Below are 26,586 nucleotides of genomic sequence, written 5' to 3'. Positions count from 1 at the left end.
CATAGCTCGTCTCTTTATTAGATATTCATATCTGCTTGTTATCTGTGTTATGGTGTGAATATTTGTTAGTTTCTGACTGTGTGTGTGTGTGTGTGTGTGTGTTTAGGCGGACTGTCCGAAGGCAGAGTGTTTTGAGTCTCTCCCAGCGATGGAGCTGGCCGAGCAGATCACTCTTCTGGATCACATCGTCTTCAGGAGCATCCCTTATGAGTCAGTCCTCTCATAGTTCTCACACACTGTGATCTGCCATCAGGCCAAACCAAACAAAATCACCTTTACGGATACTGCTTATTATGAGAGCAACTTTAGTTTAACTTTATATGGACAAATGATTTTACATTGATCGATAAGATATCGACATCACAATGTGGTAAACTGCTAGTATGAGGAAGGGTTTCCCCTCAGATCAGCAACACATCTGTAACACCTGCTTTACCTGATGTAACTTCTATCTATTGATATTACTGGGCTTCCTGTTAGTTTGTGACATCGCATTTGGACTCATGTGTCTGTCCCCACTCTTTAAGAGAGTTCCTGGGGCAGGGCTGGATGAAGGTTGATAAGACAGAGAGGACACCATACATCATGAAAACTACTCAACACTTCAATGATGTAAGCTCTTTCAGTATCTTATCACTACTTCTTTTTTTCCTTACCCTTCTGTAAATATCCAAAACACGTCCTTAACACATTCTCTTTTTTTTCTTTCTTCCCTTTTCCAGATGAGCAACCTGGTAGCATCACAGATTATGACCCACACCGATGTGGGCTCGAGGGCCAACTCCATAGAGAAGTGGATTGCTGTGGCTGACATCTGCCGCTGTCTCAACAACTACAACGGCGTGCTGGAGATCACATCGGCGCTCAATCGCAGTGCCATCTACCGTTTGAAGAAGACCTGGGCTAAAGTCAGCAAACAGGTGGAATAATTGCCCATCAATCCTCTCTGTGAATATTAAGTTTACCTAAGCATAGACGATCAGGAGAATGTTCTTTGGTCTCTGTAATGTCTTCAAATGTAGGTAGACTTGATTTCATTAGAGAATTCAAAGACGATGCAGAGAGGCATTTACCTGTAATGTTTAGTATCTACTCTCTGTCCATTTCTGATGAACACTAAATCAATTACAGCCTGTCTGTCTCTCAGCTAAGCCATGCTGACTATACAGGACCAAAGCAAATTTGATTTTGCCATTTCATTATGGTTATGTTTTATTAAGAGTAAGTGGACCTTGGGCTAATGCGACTGTGTTGTTTGTCCTACATTGTTCATAATAGTCTTTTTGTAATGATTTTAAATGCTGATTTGTGGTCTTGCAGACTAAAGCCCTCATGGACAAACTGCAGAAGACCGTGTCCTCTGAGGGAAGGTTTAAAAATCTGAGGGAGACCCTGAAAAAGTGAGACTTTGTCGATGATAACATGATACATATAACAAATAAGACAATTAAAATGTGCTTTTATCTATTTTTCAATGCATATTATTCCTTAACTCTTTCTTCCTCCAGCTGCAACCCTCCAAGTGTACCATACCTGGGAATGTATCTAACAGATCTGGCCTTTATCGAGGAGGGAACGCCCAATTTTACTGAGGAAGGTCTTGTCAACTTCTCCAAAATGAGGATGGTAGGCACATACATATGTCCAAAATTATTTAAATCACCCTGGCATGTATATTTTTTACTTTAATCATCAACTACATTCCACATTTTCTTTAGATATCGCACATCATCAGAGAGATCCGACAGTTTCAGCAGACTCCGTACAGAATAGAGCATCAAGCCAAGGTACGTTTTCTGTGAATACGCCTTTTATTTCTGACGAGCAGCACTGAACATCATGGAATGTACAGTACATTAAAAACATAATAGATTATAAACTGTATTTATATACAACTGTTAGAAACCACAGCTAGAAAATGCTTTAAAACAACAACAAACACAGTAATACTTTCAAATAAAATTTAAGCAATTATGATACAAAGTATTGTAAGAATTATGATTTATGGAAGTCCTGGTATCAGCAGCTGTTGTGATGGATTATTAAAATACCTTTGATATATGGTAATCTGGAAAATACATGTTTCTGACCTTAAAACACGGCCCTGCAGAATCCATCTTGAATCACCGATCCTGTTTCTGCTTCAAGATATTCATCTTTCAAACATCCACTGAGTATCAGTGTAACGCTTGCAGCGATTAGCTGGACCAATCAGAGAACCGTGGAAAGTAGTTCAGATGAAGCCATCTATGAGATCTAAATTTAATTGGAGTTAAGCAGCACATTTGCAAAGCTATCTGGCTTCCTTGCCTATGTAGCCTCAAGACCATCTAGTTGCCAAAATGTTAAACATCTCAGCGTTTAATTGAAAATAAAATACAGTTGCTGTACACTGCTGGTGCTGAAACTTACAATATCCCCCCCCCTGTTGTTTATGTTTTCTGTCCAGGTGACCCAGTACCTTCTGGATAAGACTCTCATCATGGATGAAGATACGCTCTATGATCTCTCGCTGAAGATTGAGCCCAGGCTTCCTGCCTGAGTTGCAGCAGTTTGTGGCCAGTGGGAGCCTGCCGAACCTTGACCCTCCCTCCCCAAGGGCAATACGCCCACGTAATCTCATCAATCAAGAGGAAATCAGGGAGTTTTGGAGAGCGACGTGGAAACAAAGAGCGATACTGATTGAAGTGAAGGATATCTTTAGAGTGTGAGGGCAGTTGAACAAGCTTTTGCTAGAGGCTGAGGGAGCATGACAAGAGGAAAGTCTGAGATTTTCTAAGGTGTTGGATTGATTGTTTTTGAGGAGAACAAGTTTCGGTGGCATCGTGTGAGGGTTTTGAGGAAATGACGAGAGCGTGGAGCACATGACATCACGCTCTCTCAGAGAGCCTAACAGTGCAAGAAAGGCTTAGAGCATGGAGTGAATGGATGAAATACATTGGATGTAATGGAGATGTAGCATATACAGATTGTGTGACAGAGAGATGTCTGAGCTCGTGTCTCTGCGTGTTGTCTGTGTTCTGTTGCCTGTGCATTTACGTGCCATGTCCCAAAAAATGCTTTCTGTCATGATGGTCATCTGCATTAAACTTGCATGATTTCTGCTTGGGATGTAATTGTAAATGGCCTTCAACCTGACCCCTGACCCTCAGCTTAGCATGCTTCGCTCTTACCGGGGTGACCCTCTAAGCCACTATGCATCCTCAATGGGCTAGGTATGTCAAAAATGCCTCCAAGACTTCAAATTAAATGATTTCCATTGATGAAACAATGAATTTTATATTTGCCATTAGTCAGCTCATGCTGAAAAGACTTCCCATGAGAATGGAGAGCTATTTCTATATATATATATAAAAAAAATGTCCACATGAATGATACAAAATTTTAAAAAAATCAGTGCCTTCCACAAGTATAGGTACATTTCCCCACAGTTGCTAATTTACAAGCATAAAGTTTTACATAAATCCTGCTTGGAAACGTTTCCTTTAAAAATGGGGTTATAGTTTCACTCATTCAATAACTCATTTATTGTTAATTGTATTTCCTCTCCAGAAAATAGGTTATGTAGACTAAACAGTAGCATGTTAGTGTAAACAAAGTAATGTCATTGCAGCAAATATCTCCCTCTAGTGTTTAAACATTGCTATAACCTCCACTAACCCAAAGCTTTCGCAGTGTTGGTGTGTTCGTTTGATTTGTTGAGCTTTTACAAATCGTCCGATACCGACATGTGTAGTCAGGTCCCGGTGTGTAACCCTTGGATGTAGGCTGGGACAGTTTTTGCACTCTCTGCGATGTAGCTTCGCTTGAGTGTCAGTATGATTGTTATTTACCATGCTATTTATTTCATCAGATACTGTATTTATGTTATTTTTGTACGTGACTCCACACATATCGTATGATTGATGAAGAAGTAGTTGGAATTTAATGCTGTGAATATTGATTTCTTGTTAGGTTTTTTTGTTGTTTTTTTAGTTTTTTTGTCTGTCTTGCTTTAATGTTGAACTGTAGTTTTGCATCCGAGGCTCTAGCTAGAAATATGTTCAACTTTATTCTAAAAGAAACAACAAAAAAATGTATTTTGAAGGTAAAAAAAAAAAAGAAAATGTAGCATTTGAACATAGTTGTCCTGCATGCACACAACCGCTGCATGTTGTGCATGTCTGACTGGACGTTCCCTGTAAGTTCTCTCTCTGCTTTTCTATATTAATATTGTCTTTATAGCTGTCAGAAGGCCCCGTTAAAAGAAACAATATTTTGTTCCTCAAATCTGGCACATTTGTCCCTAGCTCAAGTCTTTTCGGCTATGTCATCTGCAAAACAGCCTGTTACGGTGTAGCAGTGTTGGAAGTTCTGCAGGCCTCAAAGAAAACTTAATTAAACATTAACCTTCTTTCAGATTGATTAGAGGAAAGGTTTTCAAGGCTTTGCTTTTGGAAAAACTCGTCCTTTGCACTGCGTCTGTTAGGTTTGGGAATACAGGATGCTACGATTGTATTGTAATATCATTTCATTGTTTTGTTTGTGTAATTGTTTGCATTTTTCACTTGTAGATGCAGGAGAAATAAATTCAACATGCCTTAAGTGTTTGTGCTTTTTCTTTGGACTGTGCGATCATTTAAATGATATTACGTTGCTCCTGCTTCCTCTGCTAAATGCTAATCATTTTATCAATGTAATAAGGGTTTCAACAAACTCTGGCATGGGCCTAAATTATAAAAAATATATGGGACAAATAAATACTTTAAGCAAAGTTAAACCAACCTCTTGATGCTGAGATTTGAGAGAAGACATAAAACCGGACTCAAACATGACTTCTTTTTTATTTATTTTTTACTGTAATGATACAATCTAGATAGTTGTGTTCATTCTATTTTATCTATTTTTGGACATGCTATAGCCTACTAGAACCTTTTTCAACATACTATAGTATGACTTTTTTTATGACCTATTTTATGACTTTTTTCAACATGATAGAACAAACAAACTAATATAATGTACCCAACCACATTAGTTGTCTGACTACTTCCACACACAAAAACACACATACAAGCACGTGCACATAGTATAGTATGTCGAAAATGAAAGAAAAATCCCTCGGATCGTATGTCAAGCAAAGTCTTGAGTGTTGCGAGTCCAAAACAGTCATAAAAACCCTTAATCAAATAATAAAATAAAAAAAGTCATAGTATATAGTATGTCTAAAATTCACAAAAAAGTCAGTCGACAGAATACTAGCTTTGCATTGCTGGCTGCCTTCCCGTCTGTGACCTCTCCCTGCATGAAAACTGTGACAGTTGAATTTAACTTTGGGTTTTGGCTGATTCCTATTTGTGAGTTTTTTCATGACATTATATATTAGTTTTTATGATTATTGTCTATCCTCAATAACAGGGTCAAAGACGTCATCAAATGCCTGATGGGGGAAATCAAACAAGGATATTCCTGGGATGACCTGATGAGGAGAAAATATTTGGTCAATGTATAAAGTAGTAGAAAGAGGAAGTGATGGCTGAATATAAAAAAATAAAACCTTTCCCTTGTCCACACCCTCCATGTCTGAAAGTGGACTTTAAACTTAGTAATACAAAACATTAATACATTAAGTTAAACCTCTAGCTGAAGTGTCACAGAGCTCTTGAACACACACAAACACACACACACACACACACACACACACACACACACACACACACACACACACACACACACACACACACACACACAAACACACGCACAGTTATCTTCTTGCTCAATTTAAGACACCAAGTATAGTAAATGGTCCTCATTTACTATACTACTAGTTTACTGATTCATGGTAGGAATAACTATATGTGACACTAAAGCTAAGACTTACAGTTCTGTTCTGTGTGTAAAGGAGCAAATAATTTAAGGTCTTTAATTAGTGTCGTTTGTAGAAAGAGTACATGATATTTCCTATAGTTGAGTTAGTTTTCATGCTGTATGAATACATGCATGAATGTGAGTGTGTGTGTGCGTGTGCACGCCGGTGCGAGTGCACGTGTGAAGAGGCAGGCAGACATGCTGACTGACAGTAGAAAGAGGATTTTCTGTCTGCTGCCCAGTGAGAGGCTAATCCTGAGCCAGTGTCCCCATCTCTCTGATCCCATCTCTGTTCTTGAGTCTGCTCTCACTCTGCAGATAACGCTTCTCCTGGCTGAGCTGCAGGAAACACACGGGCCCCTCGCTGCCTCGACTATTCCCAGAAACTTCAGGTGAGTGATGGATTCTCTCTCTCTCTCACAGCTCTTTCTCTGTGTTTCCTGCCTCCTTATGCAGACATACTTCCCTTGAAGATAAGTAAGGCTAGTCATTGTTAACAGCAGCTAGTTAGGCTGCCTTTCAGACACTATTCCCCCGTGTTTTTGATCAAACGAGGGTGTTCCTCTGAAAATATTCTATTGTTGTGTGAGTATGCAGAAAGAGCTCATTATGATTTATCCTATTTTGAATGTTTTTAATCCTCTATAATATAGGTTAACAACAGGAATGCATATTTAAAGAGAGCTCTTCTCTAATCTTCTAATTTTCATCAGCTGTCTCTGCCTTTTGAAGACTTACAGCACACTGTAAAGACTATATAGCAGCCTCTTGCATTGGGGCCTCTTAATCCGTCCGATATGAACAGGGACAATCTCCTGTTAACAACTGGTTCCCTTTAATTCGTCCGTTGCTCAAATCTCCAGCAGTGTCTCCCATGTCTATGACTTAAAGTGCATCTTACATTTAACAGTTCTTTACCCAGTTCAGAAAGGTCAAAGGGTACAGGTGTCTCTCGTCATTACTTTCCCTCTTCATTTAATCTTCTATAGTCTCGGATGAGAATCCCTCTAATCCTACCTTTTCCACTCTCTTTCTGACTCGTTCACCCCTCCTCCTGACCTTAATGTGACACATCCTATACTGCAACTCCTACTGTATTACACGTGTCTGTATTATTTCTGAGGTACTCATAGATACAAACTGGATTTTATTGTGGGTCATGTGCAACGATACAGCAGCGTCTCATAGTTCTGTAATAAAAATGTGATGATTGTGTATGATACTGTATCTACTGACAGGTGTTACATGACATTTTACGGCGGTATCTCTCTCAGTATCCAATCAGAAATCATTTAATCACCTGAGCTGGTGGCTCACCCAAGGCGACCAATCAGAAGGCTTCTGTCTACTTCTAGAATAATCTCGTCATGCATACTGCAGCAGTATCTGTTACCTAAGCTTTTGATGGCTTAATGCAGTTACCTGCGAAGATGTGTGTTAATACATCTTTACGTAAACTTAAGATGACTGTTGAACTGTGACAGTGGAAAGGTATCAATAGGTACCATCTTACTGTGGTCACAGAGCAAACACACACACACACACACACACACACACACACACACACACACACACACACACACACAGTAGAATACATTTTAAGTGCTGCAGACCTGTCAGTAGTCATTTAAATACAAAAGTGACAACTTTTGATGGACGGAAAGTCAGCTTTGACCTCTGACCTTTCACCAGGTAATAACTAAGATCACACAAACCATGGCGAACTCCTTCACCCGTATGATGTCTGGCCGTAACACGGCAGTGATTTTGGCCAGCATGGGAGCTGGCACACTAGCAACTGGATACCTTCTCAGTGACAACGCTGCTGCTGCTGCTGCTGCTGAGAAGAGGAGGCTCTATCCACCCAGGTACATGATTGAGTGTGCGTCATATATATACAGTATATACATATACACACACTCTTACTCTTTTCCCCTCCCTTTACCTCAATTAGCAAACTCAATAATTAATATTAGTGTATCGTGATTGGATAATTTAAGCAACAAAGGGACTAATCTATGAAAACAGCTACACCAGTAGTGAAGCTTCTTTTTCCAAACACTAACTTAGTTGTTCACAACTTTCTAGCGCTGATTTCCCTGACCTGAGGAAGCACAACAACTGCATGGCAGCCGCCCTGACCCCAACCATTTATGGGCGCCTGAGGGACAAGACAACCCCCAATGACTGGACCCTGGACCAATGCATCCAGACCGGGGTGGACAACCCTGGACACCCCTTCATTAAGACTGTGGGCATGGTGGCTGGAGATGAGGAGAGCTATGAGGTTGGAGTTCCGTGTTTGCAGTGAGTTGCTGTATCTAGAATGCTGAAAATGAGGGGGAAACTGACTGTTTGCTTTTTCCCATCAGGTGTTTGCAGAGCTCTTTGACCCTGTCATCAAGGACAGACACAATGGCTACGACCCTCGCACCATGAAGCACCCCACCGACCTGGATGCCTCCAAGGTTACACCTGCATTCCTCTTTTATTTCCTGCATCACACGGTCTTGTTACATAATTTCCTGCTTCCATTCCTTCATATAGTGATCAAATACTTTCTCCCGATCAGATCACCTCTGGCATGTTTGATGAGCGCTACGTGCTCTCAAGTCGAGTCCGTACCGGACGTAGCATCCGTGGACTGAGTCTTCCCCCTGCATGCTCGCGCTCTGAGCGCCGCGAGGTGGAGCGCGTGGTCGTGACAGCTCTGTCTGGCCTGAAGGGAGACCTGAACGGTCGCTACTACAGCCTGAATGACATGTCTGACAGAGAGCAGCAACAGCTTATTGATGTTAGTGCACAATCACAAATACAGAGACAAGGTTCTGTGCTTTCTTTTTGATGACCATTGCCATCTCATCTCCTCTCTGTCCCCTTTCTGGCCAATCAGGATCACTTACTGTTTGATAAACCTGTGTCACCTCTGCTCATGGCAGCTGGGATGGCCAGAGATTGGCCTGATGCTCGTGGGATCTGGTAAGACTAGGAGAAACTTAGTCTAGAAGAAATAGGATGCTGCTGTTTTTGTAGCTTAGCTGTACTCAATGCATACTTTGCCTAGAAACATAGTTTCTAAAGAGATATACAACAGAGTAAAGGACTATTCTGACTGGAGAGATGTGGATTAAACAGTAGAATTAGACACTACACTGTTTTTCTGTCAAAATATGTAAGAACAGATTATGTAGAAACACTGTGCCCCCATTAATGTGAGAAAACAACTATTAGATTCAGACTGACTCTCTGCTATGACTCAATGTGTTTTTTTCATGTAGTGCTTACTACATCAAGTAACATTGCAAAACAGCTCCGCCACGCCAAAACCATTATTTTATTTCATACTCAAATTAATCATTTACATGCATTTCAAACAGCCGTTCTGCACTGATCAGAATTCTCTCTCCTCTACAAATTAAAATAATCTCTTTCCTCCCCCCAAACTCCAACTTCAGGATGATTTACTGTTTGATTAAGTAGTGTTGCTCCGACCCCCACCTCATCACCTGTGCCTTCAGTACTAGGAGGGGTATCAAAACCCTGGTTTCTAATAGAGTTTAATTCTGTCTTCCTGATTGTCTCAGGCACAACATCGAGAAGAACTTCTTAATCTGGATCAACGAGGAGGACCACACAAGGGTCATATCCATGGAGAAAGGAGGGAATATGAAGAGAGTGTTTGAAAGGTTCTGCAGAGGTCTTAAACAGGTGTGCATGTCTTCTTACGCAACCATGGCCCAGGGGGGATTTTTAAAACTCTTTCAGTTTCAGTCCTTCCTTCCAAAATAAATATAGATGATCCAGACAGTTGATCTTAGTGCACGGTAACAAAGCATTGCATTTTAGAATCAAGAAATCAAGAAGCAGGGCCTTATTTGCTTCGTCCGAAGAGTATTTAATCTCCAGTCTGTTGCAAATATATTTAAAAAAAAAAGTAAAACTATTAATAGTCTTTTCTTCAACGTTTAGGTGGAGCATCTAATTCAGGAACGAGGCTGGGAGTTCATGTGGAATGATCGTCTGGGCTACATCCTCACCTGCCCCTCTAACCTGGGCACTGGGCTGAGGGCTGGTGTTCATATCCGCCTGCCCATCCTAAGCAGGGTAATGCAGGAAACACACACGAGTTCAAATTAAACAACATGTATTTTCCTCTTATATTGTAGTAGAAAATCCAATCATTTGGCTTGTGTGATGTTTATGATCTAGGACCCTCGCTTCAAGAAGATCCTGGATAACCTGAGGCTACAGAAGAGAGGCACAGGAGGTGTCGACACAGCCGCTACGGGAGACACCGTGGACATCTCCAACCTCGACCGTCTGGGCAAGTCGGAGGTAAAGGAAGGCTGCGGCTGGAGTAAAAGTAGAAATGAGCAGCAGGCATGGAGAGAGTCAGACAGAGGACAGCAGACATCTCAACAGGTGTTGGGCTGTGAATAAGCGTACCCACTGCTGTTCTTTAATCTGTAATCCAGGCAAGGATGTGCCAGTTGAGGTTAAAAGAACTGAGCCTTTCCTGCTGCACTTCCTCACAGGCTGTGCTGACGGCCTCCAACCAGCACCACCAATCAAAGCCTATTAAGGTATAGATAGGTAAGGTCAGGGTTATGGCTGTGGTTAGACGCTGCCAATTGCATTCAAGCAGAGGAAGTCCTGCCTGAAAGGCTAAACGTGGGGGCGCAGCAATGCAATGAAATAGGGTAAAAAAAAAAAAAAAAACCTAGTTCTTTCCTGACTTTCCTGACTTGATGTAGAAAAACAACAAAGAAAACAAGACGTGTCCCTCGTGAATGTGCTGTATTTTGTGGATGTTTCTAATATTGTTAACTATAAGTGAAATATACTCACTTTATTCCAGTTTATGAAGTCCTTCTCTCTTCAAAATTAAACTAAATCCTGCAGCCTCGGTGACACAAACGAAGAACCACTTAGTTAGCTAAATATCAGGACCATAGTAAATATTTTTGCACTGATAAAAATACAAATGTTAACTGAACCTGTGTTACAGCTTTACACATGATCGTCATGTCATTTCTGACACTAGTTACCATTGATCCACAGGTGGAGCTGGTACAGCTAGTGGTTGACGGCGTAAACTATCTAATTGAATGTGAGAAGAGGCTGGAGAGGGGGCAGGACATCAAGATCCCCTCCCCCCTCCCTCAGTTCCGGAAGTGAACCTCACCTCAGCTGGGAATCCTGGAATAGAGCAGGCGCTCCAACCGCTGGTCGTCGAACTGTTGGTCTTACAAGATATTCATGGCATGTATAGCACTGTACTGACTAACATGCTAAATAAATGAATTACATGTACACAAATATTGTGTAAATATATGTTGTATTATTGGCAGGTGGTTTACAATTGCCCCCCGCTGCTACTCTGTCAAGCTGCCCATGGAGCTTGACAGAGTAGCCCCCCGCTGCTACTCTGTCAAGCTGCCCATGGAGCGCACACTGTCAATAACTGCACATCTAATTCTGGGGATATCAACACAGAAGGGTCTATAATATGCTTTATATGGATATATCCAGGATCTCAAAATGGCAGTGGAAACTAAGGAGATAAAAACAGAAGCTAAAGCCTACAGATCAGTGTAAAAGGAAACCACCACACCATTACTTCAAGCTCATATTTGTCACACAGGGGCTTTTTTTATGCAGAACCAGTAGGCTACTTTTCATACTTCTTAAGTACGGTTTTACTTCTACTTGGGTAGAAGATCTGAATACTTCTTCAACCACTTAATGTCTATTAATTCCAGCCAAGTCATATTTGTTTACTCAGAAGTGGAAAACAAACTGTTACTAGATTAGAATGTCTCTGCTATCATAATTTCAGAGCTCATTCCTGGTCGATCAGAAACTACACCTTCCACTGCTATGCTATCCTTCTCTCCCTCAGACGGAGATTTTGTTATTAAGACATGGCCGGCTGCCAAACTTAATAAGATGTTGCTATATTGGACAATAATGTCCCAGCCTTTGCAAGCTCGACACCTGCTTGTCCTGCTTGTCCTGACTCACTATTAAGACTATCGCCACTGTTACTGCAGCAAGTATTTTTTTATATTCTTCTATGAAATATAAATACAAATAAAAAAAAAAGGAATTTGAAATTTGCCCAAAAGATGGATTACTCCTCGGCAGGAGGTGTCACCTGGCAACGAGACCTCAGCTGCCTCCTATACAAGGCCTTTAATCCGTGGGTAAAAGCCCAAGCTCATTACCAACTGACACCAGACAGGCTAGACAGAGGTGGCTGGTTAACACTACAGTCATTTCATCTCATTTACATGCTTAGGCAATACGAAGTGGGGGCTTATACTTTATAAATAAAGGCATCCTGCCACCAGATATTAGTGTTTTAATTATTTGAGTGTATGGCCCTTTTAAATCCTCTCGCTCAGAGAGACTTTCTGATTCGCTCTTCCAGCAGATTAATGACGTAGATCTATTAATGCTATTAGAGATCTACACTAAAGAGCTCAGAAACTGTGTGTGTATGTATGATATAAATGGGTTTTCTGAACAGAGAGATAGTGAACAATCAAATGTATCATCAGCGTAAAAGTTGAGGCTATTTCTCGAGCTATTCTAGGAGTATTCTTCTAGTGTAAACATTGATTAGTTACACATTGACATCCCTAGGTGTGGTAGCTTCAGTCTCGGCTTCACCACAGATGGCTCAAGTGTTTCTGTTGAATGCTTTGCACACATACGGGACAAATAGTAAGAGTTTGCGTATCTTGTGTTGAAACTAACACTGGAATTCTTTTGAAAAAATGAATCCATGATGAATTGTTGGGACTGTTGCGAGCCATCAACATGTACAAATAAATGAACATTAATGCATGACTGGCGGACACTCCCCTTACACGAAATGCCCAAACATAATTATATATTTTTTTGTTACACTATAAAACAGCAAAGAAGCTGATAGTGTTCATTTGATATCACAGCTCTGACACATGTTTTAGATCTTGGGGACTTTCCTATTTCATCAACACAAAATGAGGCTGTTGGTATCTTTCGCCATCATCTGTATAATGCTGACAGGAGGTAAGAGCAGAATGAGCAATAAGCACAGAAATGAATGCAGAAATGTTGCTGTGTTTTTTTAACCATTGTGAACATTTTTCATTCCTGCAGCGTGCGGGTTAAAGTGTTTTACCTGCTGGAGTGCAAACCCCGGCACCTGCACTCAGGTATGGCACTGTCCTCAACATTATGATCGCTGTGGCACCACCATTGGTAAGTTGAATTTACCACATTTGATATTGTTATTCTATATGGTGGAATTTGCATAGTCTGTACATAACTTTATTTACTGGAACTGTACTTTCTCTGCCGCAGTTGCTGAAAATATGATCACCAAAGAATGCATGAGAAGGGACACATGCAATAACGTAGATTCTGTGGGTGTCAGATGCTGTGCTGAAGACCTGTGTAATGGAGTGAAACACGTTGGAGTCTTTGTCCCTCTCCTTCTAGCGCCTCTAGCCATCGTTTCACTCCTCGTTTGAAGCTTAATGTCTTCACATTTTCATGCTTTAAAAATCTGCTGTGGTGTTCAATAGTGGAAGAAGCATCCTGGTAATCCAACAAGCTTTGAGGCACTGGTGATCTTTCAAAAAAACATTTGGAGCCCCAAAGGAAGCTTTTGATATTTAGAATCCTGGTGGAGAAGAATTTGCTTTTTGCACTGTTTGTCTTTAATTTTAATGTTGGTATATTTTCCTCTTATTTCTTAGCCACTTCCACATTAAACAGTGTATATTTAGAACGAAATGTACTGAATATAAACTGGTTTTACAAAATAAATATTGATTTATTTGAACTTTGAACAGCTTTGCTGCATTTTATTTTTTATGACTTTGCTCTTTAAAAAAAACTCTAAAAAAATAAAAAACTAACCAAGAGGCACAACTAAGTTGTTTGTTTATTTCTATATAGCGGCATTTAAGAGGAAACAACGTTTTGTTTGGAAAATACATCACCATGTGTGTAGTTAATGAAACCAGGCAGTAGAGGGCAGTAGAGGAGAAATCAAAGGGTGGCACAAAAACTTGTATGGTGAGATTGTAGGATTGATTGAAGTAAAATGTGTATCTTGTGATACCTTGTAAAATGTAGATGTGCATCAGTTCTCACATGTTTTCGTCTAATATCAGTTCAGGGAATCTCCATCTCCATTTTTCTTCTACTTTTACTTTTCATACCTTACAGTACATTTTCCTAATTATACTTACATACTTCTACTTAAGTACACTTTCAATGCAGGAATTTGACTACACTCACAGTAGTACGCTCATGTACGGATCAGAATACTTCCTTCCCTACTGGTTTTAATGGTTTTAATGATCACATTTTTTTTAGGAACCTATGCATTGTATTTTACATTATATCAGACAAATGTAATAACTGTAACAGCTATTACTCAAGTAAAAATAAAAGGTGCAGACCAATTTTAGGGGTAATTATATTACAAGTATATAATTATAGGACACTATTGAAAGTGAAGTCATTGTCAAAAAATTTACCAACTTACCAGGTGTGCACTTCTGAAAGACCAAATCAAAATCAAACTGTTGATTATCAGCTCTGATCTCTATAGAAAGCGGTTTATTACACATAATAAACAAATAATATATATAAATAATAAATGAACTTACATGCTGTTGTTCAGTCACTCCTGAGGTAATGTGGTCTGCAAAATAAAAGGCAAAAGACGAAAAATGTATATAAAATTTGGTTTAACCATAATGCAATACACATATCTCCTCTGTTTAAACTGCATTCATCACAGTTCACAAGAGGAAGTTATTCACAGATGTTTGTGGTTGATATTGTTTCCTGTCATCCATAACTGTTTGAAAATCCATCTATAATCCTACATTAAAAAAAAACACATTTTAAATAAACTCCCATACCTCTAATTATTTCGTACTGCTAATTAAGAATATATTGTCTGTCAAAAGCGCTGTCTGTCATTTTAATAAAAGGAGCTATGGCTCATTAGGATCTTGGCACTGAGTGTCTGTAAATTTAGCTCTATGAGTCATGTCAATGAACTGAGCACTATTAAATTGATTACCATGACAAACTGTTTATTATTGTTATATAACTGCTAAGAAATCCCCAAATTACTCTGAACACATGCAGTACAGTACAACCACATTTTTTAAAGACTGTAAGTCATAACGGAGTATGATATGTCACATAAATCACATACTGTATAGTGTCTGAACAATGCACCGTGTGTAATTTGTTGTAATTTGTTTCCTCTGGGGTCATTTGCTGATGTGAACTTGTGAAGGAGATTGAGTTAATGCTCTCTAAATAGGCATAAAGAGCCACAGAGGTCACATCGAAACGGGTAGCTAATATATGAGCAATAGACCCATGAGTGTGTTTTTACTCATGAATGCTCATTTATGCTTGTAAATGCTTACAATATTTATTAGTGGACTGATGGTGAATTTATGTAATATATGTTGGATTATAGAAAATAAAAGTGTATCTGTTTCATTTTCATTTCATTATTTCATTTGATGATGAGTTACCTTAAAAGGTACCATCACATTAAAATATCAGCATTCATAACAGACTGATTATATTGTTAGATTATGTTGGTGTGTAAAATGTTATCATAAACACTATCAGCTCCCCCCAAAACTATGAAAATACTATCCAGAGTTTACACAATAACAACATCTGGAGTCACACTATTTATGCCACTCGGGTTTGGAAAGTCTACAACTATATTCAATTAAAAGTACTTATACTTTAAATTATTTTTATTCAAGAAAAGGTGAGTTAGTTACTTATAAAAGTGAAGACGTTAGTCAGATGTGGAAATGTATTTCATTTTGAAAAGTAACAGTAGTTTTCAATCAGGCTGATTATCAATTATACAACCGCCTTCCTCGATGGAACCCGACAAGAAGAAACCAGAAAGGTTTTGGCACAAAAACTACTCATGGTGTGGTTCCTGGTACAGGAAGTTTTCTCAGGGGGGTCTCTTCTAGACTGCAGATAGATCCTTCTCAATTGAGTGTGGGGGCAAAGACTTCACCATGCAGCGAAAACGTGGTCAAGTCTGTTCATTTGGAAAGGGCAACAGTGGATGGTGTAACGTCAGCATTTAGAGGACTGGCCCCTTAGGGCCAAATCACCTCTCTGAACACCAGTCTTGTGCAACACAAAGTCCTCTTCAATTTGCTCCAGGTTCAACTTCTTGTTGCTTGAGTGTTCCCAAATCCTGATATGCCCTCCTCAATGTTTCCAAACACTTTGGACTGAATGAGTCTCTGTAGTCACATGGGATTAACAGGCACTAGAACGAAAGGCATGAAGAAGCAGTGACCATCATCAAAGCTACTCTTGTGAATAGGACAAAAACATCACTCAGATGTGATAATGTCAAGCAGACAGTTACACATCAGTTGATGCACAATGGTGACGCAGTCTTATATGCTTTGATAGCACTGACCAAGGGACAAGTCCGCTACGCCCTAAATTAAAAAGGATAGCTCGCCATTGAGTTTGGTCACCACAAATTCCAGCACTTCATATACAGAAAACACATCAAATGTGGAATCAATCACAAGCTGGCGTCGACATTCAAGAAACGGGTGTTGAGGGCATCACCGAGGAAACTACAATCCTACCAGCTGAATATAATACACAGGGGAAGTGCAATGATTTTGGTGGGGCCAACATACTGGGACAGATTAAAGATGGCTGAATAAGCAAGAGTGTCATGCCAGTCGCTGACTTGCTATTGGTCAGCCCATAAGAGACAAACAGCAGGAATACTCACTGAACAGGTTCCTCAGTAAAAGAAGTCACAGCTGGAAGATCGAGGATCGAGCATGAGCATCTTTGAACGCCAAGTAGCTAAAGTACTTAAGTACAAGTAAAACTACAGGTTTTTTTTGTAGTACACAAGATGACATGACAAATTACAAATATTGGACTGTTTTAATCCACTACAATTTTTGACAGCTATAGTTACTAGTTACTCTGCAGATTCAAAATATTTGGTGCCCCTGTGGCTTTGAGGTTAAGATCCACGCCACAAAATCCAATTTGCTTGCAACTCTTTCTACCTCATTTTCTGTCATAGCTTCTGTCTATAAGAATGACTTAAAATGTCCCCAAAAATATTTAGAACTAACTAAAACAAGCATGCAAATATGAGTATTTAATAAAGTAAAAGAAAGCATGTGTGAAAGCATGAGTAATAGATCATGCTTAATGATTATTTTTTCTAACTTTGATTCTTAACATTTTGCTGATAATTTAAAAAAATTAAATGCAAAACATGTACTTGTAGTGTTTTTACACTTATGAAGGGTATTTACTAAGGCGGAACAAATTATGCATAAAAGCTTTTTAAAATATGTCATATGTGACTATGTGACTCCAGATATTCTCTTCGTCGTGTTTTCACTAACCAGTCCAGCGTGAATAATATCTTAAATAAACATAATTTCCTCATCCGGTTACTTCAATGTTATTCAAGACAAACATGTCTCTTGCTGTAATGGGTCACGTCCACAAGGACTTATGACCCTCTTTGGCCCTGCAAGTGACAAACTAATTTCCCATCCACCATGACAGGCCACTATAAATAAATTACTGAATATTCAACACCACTGGACCAAATGCTAGGAACAAATAATCAGACGTTATCCGTTTCGATGGCATCCAAAATGTGTGTTCACTTCTGTAATGAAGACTGAAAATTGCAACACATCGAGCGAAAAAAAAAGAGACATCCGCTGTTAATTGAATCATCGTGGTTGAGCAGGTTTGAGATTAATTCCACGTAAGGAGAAGATCAAAAGTGAGCCAGTTAGAAGGAAGTCGAGGGGAATGAGAGCGCTGAAGCTTGTGGGATAATCCCATTAAGAGCTGCGCATTCTGACTGAGGATCCACAGCTGTACAGTATGTAAGAGATTAGCGTTCGATGGAGAGGGGTCACAAGCAAACCTGTGTTTACTCAGTTTTAGAACATTCTGGTGTATTATTCTGTGCTCTCAGTATTAAGCCTTCTTAATTATTTTGAGCAAGGATCAACCACTATGGGAGCTATTTCAGTGTTTGTCTCGGGAACAGATTGGATTACAAAAACCAAGAGAAATGCATGCGTCATTGCTTAATACGGATTGGCAAGGAAATATTTTATTAATTTATATATATATATATATATATATGTATACACACACACATATATATACATACACACACACACACACACACACACACACACACACACACACACACACACACACACACACACATATAAGCAAGATACACTGGCGACAGGATGGGGTCTGTACCCAGCAAAGTCCTGGTTTTAACGGAGCCAACGGGTTACATCAACAGAGGTTATTTATCCAAGCTCAAAACAGTACAAATATGTGTTGGGCGAAGGCAAATTACAACGTTATCATGATGTGTTTTAATGGAAACACTTAAAATGTTGTTTTTGGTGGGAAGCTTGAATATATAAAGTTATTTGCAGGAGATAGTTTTCACAGCAATATAAAATTGATATTAGAGAGGGAACTATGACCTGTTTAACTTCCTAACACTATTTCTAAGCAGATTATGATATATAATTAAAACTACTAATGTCAGTCTGGACCAATGTGGTGTCATCAGCATAGCTAAAAATAGGCAAGATTGAAAATCTCCTGACTGACTTGAAAATGCCTGCTCCCTCATCAATTGCCCTGACCATAACAACACAGTGGATCAGTTGTTTCTCAATCAAACTCATAAATTTGATAAATTTTTGCTCGAAAAAAAATCTTCTGCTTGATACATCTGTTAAAAACCTAGTGCCACACAAGCACATCACCACGTATCGTATTTAGTCTTAGACCACAGAACATTCCCTCAAATGGGTGCATCCTGCAGAAGCATTGTAGTAAAACACACACCAAGTGAGCATGCTGTTCTATAATGAAGTGCAGGAAGACCAATAAAAAAAGAGTGACTCACAAAAGCAGAACCTTAAACATCTTTGCTTTATCATGCAAGTGATATTTATTTTTTTAATTGTCAAGGCATTATAAATATAAGAGACAGTGGGATGTAAAACCTTGCAAAGAATACAGAAACTGATATGTCAAACGGCAAGAAAGAAAACAATGACATCCACCATCCTCCATAAATTCGATTCAATTCTTATGATCAAAGCGAAAATAATTAGGACACAAACTAAAATATTTGGCAAAAAACAATACAAAAAAATGCATTGACGGCATTAGTCAAGCTGTTGTATTTACAGAGAGATGGATAACTATGTGTGTGTGTGTGTGTGTGTGTGTGTGCGTACAGTATGAGTGTGATTTCATTCCACTGAGCAGAAGTTATCCAGAGCATTCTCTCGGGTCTTGGGCAGCTCACGTTGTTCCAGTAGTCGGTACTGGAAAGAAACGCGGTTGATATAGTTGCCACTGGACACCAGCCTCACCACCGAGTTATCACAACCGATCTTCATCTGGGCTGAAAATCCAGAGAGAAGAACAGATACTTGACACTGGACCACATGCAGATCATTCTTGTTCTCTAGTCAGCCTTTCTTAGCCTGGTTATGACAAGTATGTGTCTTTGTTCGGCGGGTGAGGTGCACCTCAACCCAGATCATAGTAAATAAAAAATATATTATAATATAGTATTGGTGTATATTTCTCTGAAAAAATAAAAATACAATTTGCACTGCAAATATTTCACCATAATGGAAGCACATTATGAACTGACCTCACCATGAGAGTAACCTGCTTCTGTTACAATGATCATAATGTGCAGCTGGAATTTAGTTTTAATATTTTTGTACAACCACATGGAAAATGTGTCTAACTGTGTTTTATAAAAAATGGGGTAATTTTCAGAGAAACGATATTAGTTTAAAATTAAAAAAATGTGTGAGTTCAGGCCTAGCATAGCATAGCATAGCATAGCATAGCATAGCTTAGCACAGTGTATTATTTCTTCACACTGGAGGGAAACAGAAGGGGCTTGGACTCACCGAGCCCAGTAAGGGAGAAACAGAGGTCAGCTATGGGGAACATCATAGAGGTGTCCACTCCATTTCCCCCGAGCAGCTCCACATAGTCACCTGACCCCGAACAGCCTGCCCACATCTGCCTCTGTAAAAAGAAATAAACCACAAAATGTTGTAGTGTTGAGGTGCAGCTAAAGCAAGCCTTTCACTTATCAAATCAAAGTGCCTTATTAAAGGTACACTGTGGAGTTTTGACCACTTGTGGTGCCAGGGAGCAATGCCGTGATGAGCAGATTCCAGTTTTGGTTGTATCTTGTGCCTACGAGCACATCCTAGTAGTTAAAGTAGTTTATGTACACCGGCCAGCCAATCAAGGTGCAGTTTACATACATGCCTTTCCAAAAATGTCATCATTTTATCCTATTTGACATTTGTATGAAATTGTCATAATTAGCATAGTAATTCTTGAGCTACGGCCAAAAAACGTGTTTTGTGAGGTCACAGAGACCTTTGACCACCAAATTCTGATCAGTTCATCCTTGATTCCAGCTGGAAATTTGAGCCAAATTTGAAGAAATTCCTCAAGGTGTTTCTGAAGCATGGCATGGGACAGTTGTAAGGCAATAAAGGGGTACCTCAAGTTTCTATCCTAGGCCCATCATTCTTTCTATCCCCGCTCCTCATTCAGCACAAACTTTTTCACATAAAATACATGTGGTTTGCATTTAAAACTGTTATTACAAATCACCTTAGAAATTGTGATGCTCACAATGTTCCTCAACATCGGAATGGAAATGTCAGGCTATTGTATTTGGCCCAGCAAAATGCAGAACTTGCAGTTTAATGTCAAAAGTCTGGCAGCCAGTGTCAGATCAACTGCCAACATCTTCAGGCTTCCTTTTGTTTAGTCTTATATCAACATGGTTTCCACCGTTTCAGTCCTGCTGTAACATCTTGGTGTTTATTATTGAAAGTTCCTGTAACCGGATTTGAACCATGAAGTGAATATTTCTAGCTTATAAAAGAGCTACAATAAAGTTGCGTAAAGCAGGGGGGAGCTACAGACATGGCACGAGTGACCCCGTTAACGTTTGACTCAAGCATTTTTCTTTTCTGCAATTTAAATAAATTACATTATATAAACGGTAGCTGTCCAACATCTCTATCGAACATTCAGTTACAGACTGTCCTCGGTTTTGCCCGAGAGAGCAGCTGATTGAAGCTCCTACATCAGCCACTGTGCACTCACACAGGTGTTTTCACTTTGCCGAATTAGAACTTTTGCCACGTAAGTCTAATTAAACTTTGTTTCACCTGTTATAGCACAACTGCCAAACACTATTTGCCAAAATGAACATATGGGTTATTTTTAATCAAAACTATCCAGAAACTTGGCCTTTAGAAGTCTACTTTAGAAGTTCTCTGCCAATATTTCAGTTATGATACCCATGCTCTCATGTCTGTACGGTTGTATTAATATATAGCTGGAGCCAGAAGACAGGTTTTGTTTCATTTGGACAGATCCAGGCTCGCTGTTTTTCCTCTCTTTCCAGTCTTTTGGCTAAACTAAACAGCAAAAAAGCAAATGAGATTCATTCCAAAACCTTTTGAGAAAAAATACAGTATTTAAAATGTATTAACATCACTTAACCCTACTTTGGTTTTTCATGAAAGTATTTAAAATGATAAATTAAGTAAATATAGTATTCCACAAATGTGATAATAATGTGATGATCCAGATATTCCTGGATCTTGAGCCCAACAATCAGACTGCCATTTTGTATAATTTCAGTTGACAAAAACCTGCAACCAACTCATTGATGTCGTACATGCTTGCTTTTCCATTGCAATTTCCATGATTATATTAGGAAGGCAGATTTATTGGAAGATGACATCCAACTTCTAATCATTTCTGCTAAGATGAGATGTGTGCAGCCATTCGCAGGTCTGGAATCAGGCTTCTGGAGCAGGTGTTTCCCCTCTGATCGCTTTACTGTTCACACCACACAACTTGCTATCTAGTGATTGGGAGTCTGTAAGTCGTTGCGTTCACCAAAGCAACAAGTGACTTATTATTTCCCATGTGGAAATCAGTCAGCTTTGGTCTGCGTTACACAGGCAACACATACAGTAAAGTTCCTATTGTTACAGGTGGCCATTCCTCCAGGTTTCCCCTCAACCCTCGTGCTCTCATCTCATATCTCAGCAGGTCCAGATATTTAGCGTGCCAAATATCTGGAAAGCATCTGCGATGTATTGTTCACACATCGCTCTGGCACCAATTTGCGAGTCTCAAGCCAACGCAGAGTTGCCTCTGATCTGGGGCTTTTGTCGGGGAGCTAAATGTAATGTGTCCAAAGCTTTTCGTAAATGGAATTCAATTTGACTGGAGCCTGATTTACTTTGTTGGTGAAGTTTGCTAAATGGAAAGAAGATTATGTCAGTTCACATGATTAGTGTGGCCAGTATACAGATTAAACATATATTTCATAAATTGAGAGTACTTCTTCAATGAGAGGTTTCTTTAATAGAAAGGGGGGGAGGGGGTGTTGTTCGTGTTCATTCTTGTGTATCTTACCTTTGGGCTGAGCTCATTGCTCTTGGCCTGCCCCAGGCTCAGATCTGTCAGTCGGATCTCCACAGGGTAGATGATGGAGAAGCTGCAGTTTCGGCGCTGGTGCGGCATCACCATGGTGAAGCTGCCCTCTGGACTCTGAGACATGATGTTACAGGCTTTATACACACACACACACACACACACACACACACACACACACACACACACACACACACACACACACACACACACACACACACACACAAAGAGAGAAACTCATTACTGACACCTCATGTCACAAATTGGACATGATCGAGGCTGACTGCGGGGAGGGGACACAATTAGGGCTGAGCATAGAAATCTAATTACAGTTCTGATGACAAAGATAAGAAAATAATGAAATTTGAATTGATAGCAGTATGGTAGACTAGACAGACACCAGCAGGAGTCGGAATAGTTTACTCCTGCAGGGGTGTTGCTCATTTAGAAACATTTTTGTGGTGAAGGAGCCGTGCCAATCAAAACTGAGGGGAGAATGTTCACATGGATATTATTGAGTGATATTTGTTCTGCAAGATTTGAAGAGGAGATTTGTGGTTCTCTTAGTTGTTATGTATGTGAGTTTTTTTTTTCTTTTCTTTTTTTACATTTTAAGGTTTGTAACTGTCTCTCACACATAAAGGAGCAGAGTGAATATAAATAAAATCTGCTTTTGTGAAATATTTGTTATTTACTCGACATGTGTCAAGGGAGATTACTTGTTGGTTAATCTATATATTATATGTATAATATCTCATTGTTTGCTGTACAGCTTGTGACACAGCAGAGACTTGGGATCCGATTCAATTAAGGACCAGGATTCTGGACAGCTGCAGTTGATGGCCAATATATGAAAACAAGATTTCTGTTTCCCTGCCGATAATTCATTCAAACGTCCTTTTTTCGTGTGTCGGTGCTCTCCCGTTGTCTGCCTTTGTCTTACAGCCACAGTGTGATTGTTATGTTGCTTGACACAGTGCTAACACCGTGTTTGTCAAGCAGCTGGAAAACAGGTGCATGCGTCTCATTCAATCTCTTCCTGTCGCTCTGGGCCTTGATTAATGTTCGACCAGGCGCAAATGTCCAGGTAGAGCACACATGAATGCACACAAGTCACCTGTCTAGCCCTCCATTTAACACACACACATATACAAAATAAACAATGCAAATCTGATTTAGATTAGCCTTGAAGCTTATTACATTTCTTATTATTATTTTCTTACAATTTAGCTTTTGTGGATGTTGTTTCTGTTTATTTTGCTTTTAGACAATTTCTTTGCACTCAAGTGATGTTGCAGCGGGACTCACGGAAGGGGTTGTGTAGCTTTCTGACAGCGAGGGTGAAGCCACTATCGGGGCTGTGAATGCGAAAGAAGATCATGGCGACGTTCTGAGAGGAGCGGCTGGTGGCTGCTGGTGCTGTGGAGGAGCAGTAGTCGGTGTATCGCTGGTGTAGAGGGAGTTGGTGGTCCTGCCTGCTGGGGAACTTCTCTCCCTTCAGGACCCAGCCGTCAAACATCTGCGAAGGAAAAAGGTTCTTCCCTTTATTAATTCATGATTTCCCTCACCATGTATTCACTTGGCAACATATTCTTTAAATTACTTGAGGGGAAAGCATTAGTAATGTTTTGGGAGCCAAAGATGTATCCATGTAGATTACTTCTTCCAGTACCACTCCACTAGCCCTTTGCATACAGCAGGGAGTAATAATTGAGAATAATCATTATCTTAAAAGCTAGAATAGGAATTTGTAGCGGGTGTGAAGCTAAATGGAATGACATAAGGGAAGTAGATGCAAAAGTGCAGCTCAAGTTTGAACATTTTGCTGTTGGCTTGAAATATGAGAATTGAGTACATCAGTTTTACTCTGGCTCAGAGGAAGGAGCGGGTCATCCACTAATTGGAAGATCGGGAGTTTGAACCCGGTTCCTCCAGTCCTCGGACAAAATACTGAACCCAGATCGCTCCTGAAAGCTGTGCCATCGGTGTGAGATGAGATGTGTGCCATTTGGTTGTTGAGCATCGTTCTCCTGCTAAAAAGTTCTGATCCGTGCGTGTCCACCCAGCCTGTCACCCCAGTCGGTGAGATCAAATGTATCCCTGTCATGCATTTTACCACTTTGGCCCATGAAATGAAACCGCAATGTAACTGGCAGGCTTGGCTGCACAACTAAAGCCTTCCCACACTTCGCTCTGAGTAATGTGACCAATGCATAGAGGATCCAGTGGGGTGTTTGGCCCTTAAACGCCGCCTTAACCCTGTTTGCCACCATCTTAATCACACGGGAGAAGATGAAATGGGATTCAGAGTTGAAAAGCCCCGAACTTCCTGTCTTCCACCTACGAAGGGGTCGGGGCATGTGTGGGTGTTGTTTTTCGGGTGGGTGGAGCCAACCTTGATGAAGTCCCCGGCGCTGCAGTCAATTTTGACGTCAGACAGCTCCAGGCTGATGACCTCACTGGGCTCAGCGATGATGAAAGCGGCACAGGCCAGCTGTGGTTGAGACGCCACGAAGGTGAAATAGCCATCAGTGGCCAGCATGTCCAAACATCCTACAAACCACACACACACATTACTAAGAGGGGATTCACACACTTTCACTGGGCTGTTGACCACCATAAACATCAAGGATTTAGTGTGATCTTCCAAAAAGGGTCATGACCTCACAGTTTGATTGGGTAATCTGCTCTATGCTCAAACACAACAAGTCTCCAAGTGTTTGCCCATGTTTATCGGAGTTGCCTTTACTGCTCAAACAGAGCTCATGTGGCTCTGGGGAGTTTGTGCCAAAATTATAATTGGACTTTCATAAAATATTGGCACTCTGTTCATTCCTGACATTTTGCTATATGCATCAATGGATGCCCTATATTACAGCAGGTGTATTATTATGTACAATACAGATGTAGGGGTTGATTGATTAAGTGATTAATTGACTGATTGATGGATGGAGTATTAAAATGTCTCCCTGTCTGGACATCAGAACTGCGCATACCTGCTCCAAATCGTTTAAATTCGTCACTTAAAATACTTTTAATTATGTAAAGGGTTCACTTGTTGTTCGCCAAGTCGCTAAGCATAAGCAGCTACTGAATAAAGCCATTGTTGATTGCAGCACTTACTGAGAGGTCGGCGGAAAATAAAATCCTCGGATTCTCTTTTCTGGTCCAAACTGAGCAGAGAATATAATCCATTTGCTGGTTCGTTGTCCTGAATGGAAAAAAAAGGGAAAACATAACAGAAATATAAAAGATTAGGTTGTCGCAGAAACTTTCAAGAATGATTGATTAACAACCAAAAGCATTACCTCAATGTAGCGACTGAGCCCCGTCCTCGTTGAGAGGGAGATGAGGAAGAGGAAGAGCTGTGCGCGCAGAGCCACCGACATGCTGAAGTGCGTCTGTTGGTAAAGTGAAGCGCGGGGGGGAAATAATGGCGCTGTGTGAGAGCTGGCGGCTTTTATAGCAGCACAGGCGCAGACAGGCAGGCCTACACCGCTGGGTCACCGGGAAACACTGAGTCGGGAGGACTTTTAGAGTCCTTTTAATCATGTGTGAAATCCATCAAAAGACAGAATGCAAACCTGTCAAATTGCATGAGTGCTTAGTATGGCTGTTTAATTGCACTTTAAACGAACACGACACAATAATGAAGTTTAAAACATACAGTGTAAAATACTTCACATCTTATAAATATGTTTTTAGGCTAAGTATTTTAAACATTTGAACCTAATTGGCTCATTTACACGAGCTCTGTGGAAGAATGGATATAAAAAAACACAATGTAATTAAATGATTAATTTGCATACGCATGTTAATATTGTTAAAACATGAATTTCCCCTGTTCTTATCATGTAAGGGATGGATGTTTGCGACACATCGTAGTGTTTTTGCGAGTGGGAAGCCAGTGAGGGATCATAGTGCAGTGGTGGTTTTAAAGGTCAGAGAAGTTGGGGCTTTGGGAGGAAACACTTCTCTAATAGCACTGATGCTGGACTGAATCGCCTCAGTCAATATTAATATCCAATATGTATCATAGTGTAGTTTTGCTCAACTCCACTCAATCTGTCTCCATTGAAACAACTGGAGCTGTTCCTCATTTTGCCTGTTATCTCTCTTCCTGTT

General features: G+C 40.1%; 3 protein-coding genes across 8 annotated transcripts in view; 2 read left to right on the top strand and 1 right to left on the bottom strand.

The window, feature by feature from the left end:
• LOC311023472 (ras-specific guanine nucleotide-releasing factor 2) overlaps positions 1-4,569 on the top strand; it is a 43,894-nt gene extending 39,325 nt beyond the window's left edge. For all 5 annotated transcript variants that reach the window (XM_084025319.1, XM_084025321.1, XM_084025320.1 and 2 more), the window contains 7 exons: positions 107-210; positions 528-612; positions 723-920; positions 1,321-1,400; positions 1,509-1,626; positions 1,719-1,787; positions 2,450-4,569. In XM_084025319.1, the coding sequence (XP_083881445.1) occupies positions 107-210; positions 528-612; positions 723-920; positions 1,321-1,400; positions 1,509-1,626; positions 1,719-1,787; positions 2,450-2,542 (747 nt within the window). In that variant the 3' untranslated portion in view covers positions 2,543-4,569. The remainder of the gene's footprint in view (positions 1-106; positions 211-527; positions 613-722; positions 921-1,320; positions 1,401-1,508; positions 1,627-1,718; positions 1,788-2,449) is intronic.
• Positions 4,570-6,097: 1,528 nt separating this feature from the next.
• On the top strand, positions 6,098-11,151 carry LOC311023360 (creatine kinase S-type, mitochondrial-like). Of its 2 annotated transcripts, XM_084025147.1 has the most exons (10): positions 6,098-6,236; positions 7,537-7,712; positions 7,933-8,131; positions 8,217-8,312; positions 8,417-8,638; positions 8,738-8,823; positions 9,429-9,552; positions 9,814-9,948; positions 10,054-10,179; positions 10,906-11,150. In XM_084025147.1, exons 2-10 carry the CDS (start codon positions 7,561-7,563, stop codon positions 11,020-11,022), a joined length of 1,257 nt encoding a protein of 418 aa, XP_083881273.1. In that variant the 5' UTR covers positions 6,098-6,236; positions 7,537-7,560; the 3' UTR covers positions 11,023-11,150. The 2 variants fall into 2 exon arrangements, with proteins under 2 accessions (XP_083881273.1, XP_083881274.1); XM_084025148.1 differs by lacking the exon at positions 6,098-6,236 and having other exon boundaries at positions 7,540-7,712; positions 10,906-11,151.
• Positions 11,152-18,911: 7,760 nt separating this feature from the next.
• On the bottom strand, positions 18,912-25,878 carry LOC311023089 (corticotropin-releasing factor-binding protein-like). Its single transcript, XM_084024756.1, has 7 exons — positions 25,770-25,878; positions 25,585-25,672; positions 24,857-25,014; positions 23,770-23,980; positions 22,444-22,598; positions 19,890-20,010; positions 18,912-19,366 (listed from the first exon to the last, which is right to left on the bottom strand). Exons 1-7 carry the CDS (start codon positions 25,848-25,850, stop codon positions 19,212-19,214), a joined length of 969 nt encoding a protein of 322 aa, XP_083880882.1. The 5' UTR covers positions 25,851-25,878; the 3' UTR covers positions 18,912-19,211.
• Between the last annotated feature and the right edge of the window lie 708 nt (positions 25,879-26,586).

The sequence above is a fragment of the Eutrigla gurnardus genome (genome assembly GCF_963514095.1).
Source record: "Eutrigla gurnardus genome assembly, chromosome: 13".
In the NCBI taxonomy this organism is placed as follows: Eukaryota; Metazoa; Chordata; class Actinopteri; order Perciformes; family Triglidae; genus Eutrigla; species Eutrigla gurnardus.
Note: the sequence above shows the minus strand (reverse complement) of the source record. Positions and strands in the feature narration are given on the sequence as shown.

Excerpts from the sequence above, each read along its gene's own strand:
- LOC311023360 (XM_084025148.1), top strand. The coding sequence starts at position 7,561 with ATGGCGAACTCCTTCACCCGTATGATGTCTGGCCGTAACACGGCAGTG. Across the intron at positions 7,713-7,932 it reads AGGAGGCTCTATCCACCCAG|CGCTGATTTCCCTGACCTGA; the intron begins GTACATGATTGA and ends ACAACTTTCTAG. Across the intron at positions 9,949-10,053 it reads GCCTGCCCATCCTAAGCAGG|GACCCTCGCTTCAAGAAGAT; the intron begins GTAATGCAGGAA and ends TTTATGATCTAG.
- LOC311023089 (XM_084024756.1), bottom strand. The coding sequence starts at position 25,850 with ATGTCGGTGGCTCTGCGCGCACAGCTCTTCCTCTTCCTCATCTCCCTC. Across the intron at positions 25,673-25,769 it reads GGCTCAGTCGCTACATTGAG|GACAACGAACCAGCAAATGG; the intron begins GTAATGCTTTTG and ends TTTTCCATTCAG. Across the intron at positions 22,599-23,769 it reads AAAGCTACACAACCCCTTCC|CCTGTAACATCATGTCTCAG; the intron begins GTGAGTCCCGCT and ends GTGTGTATAAAG.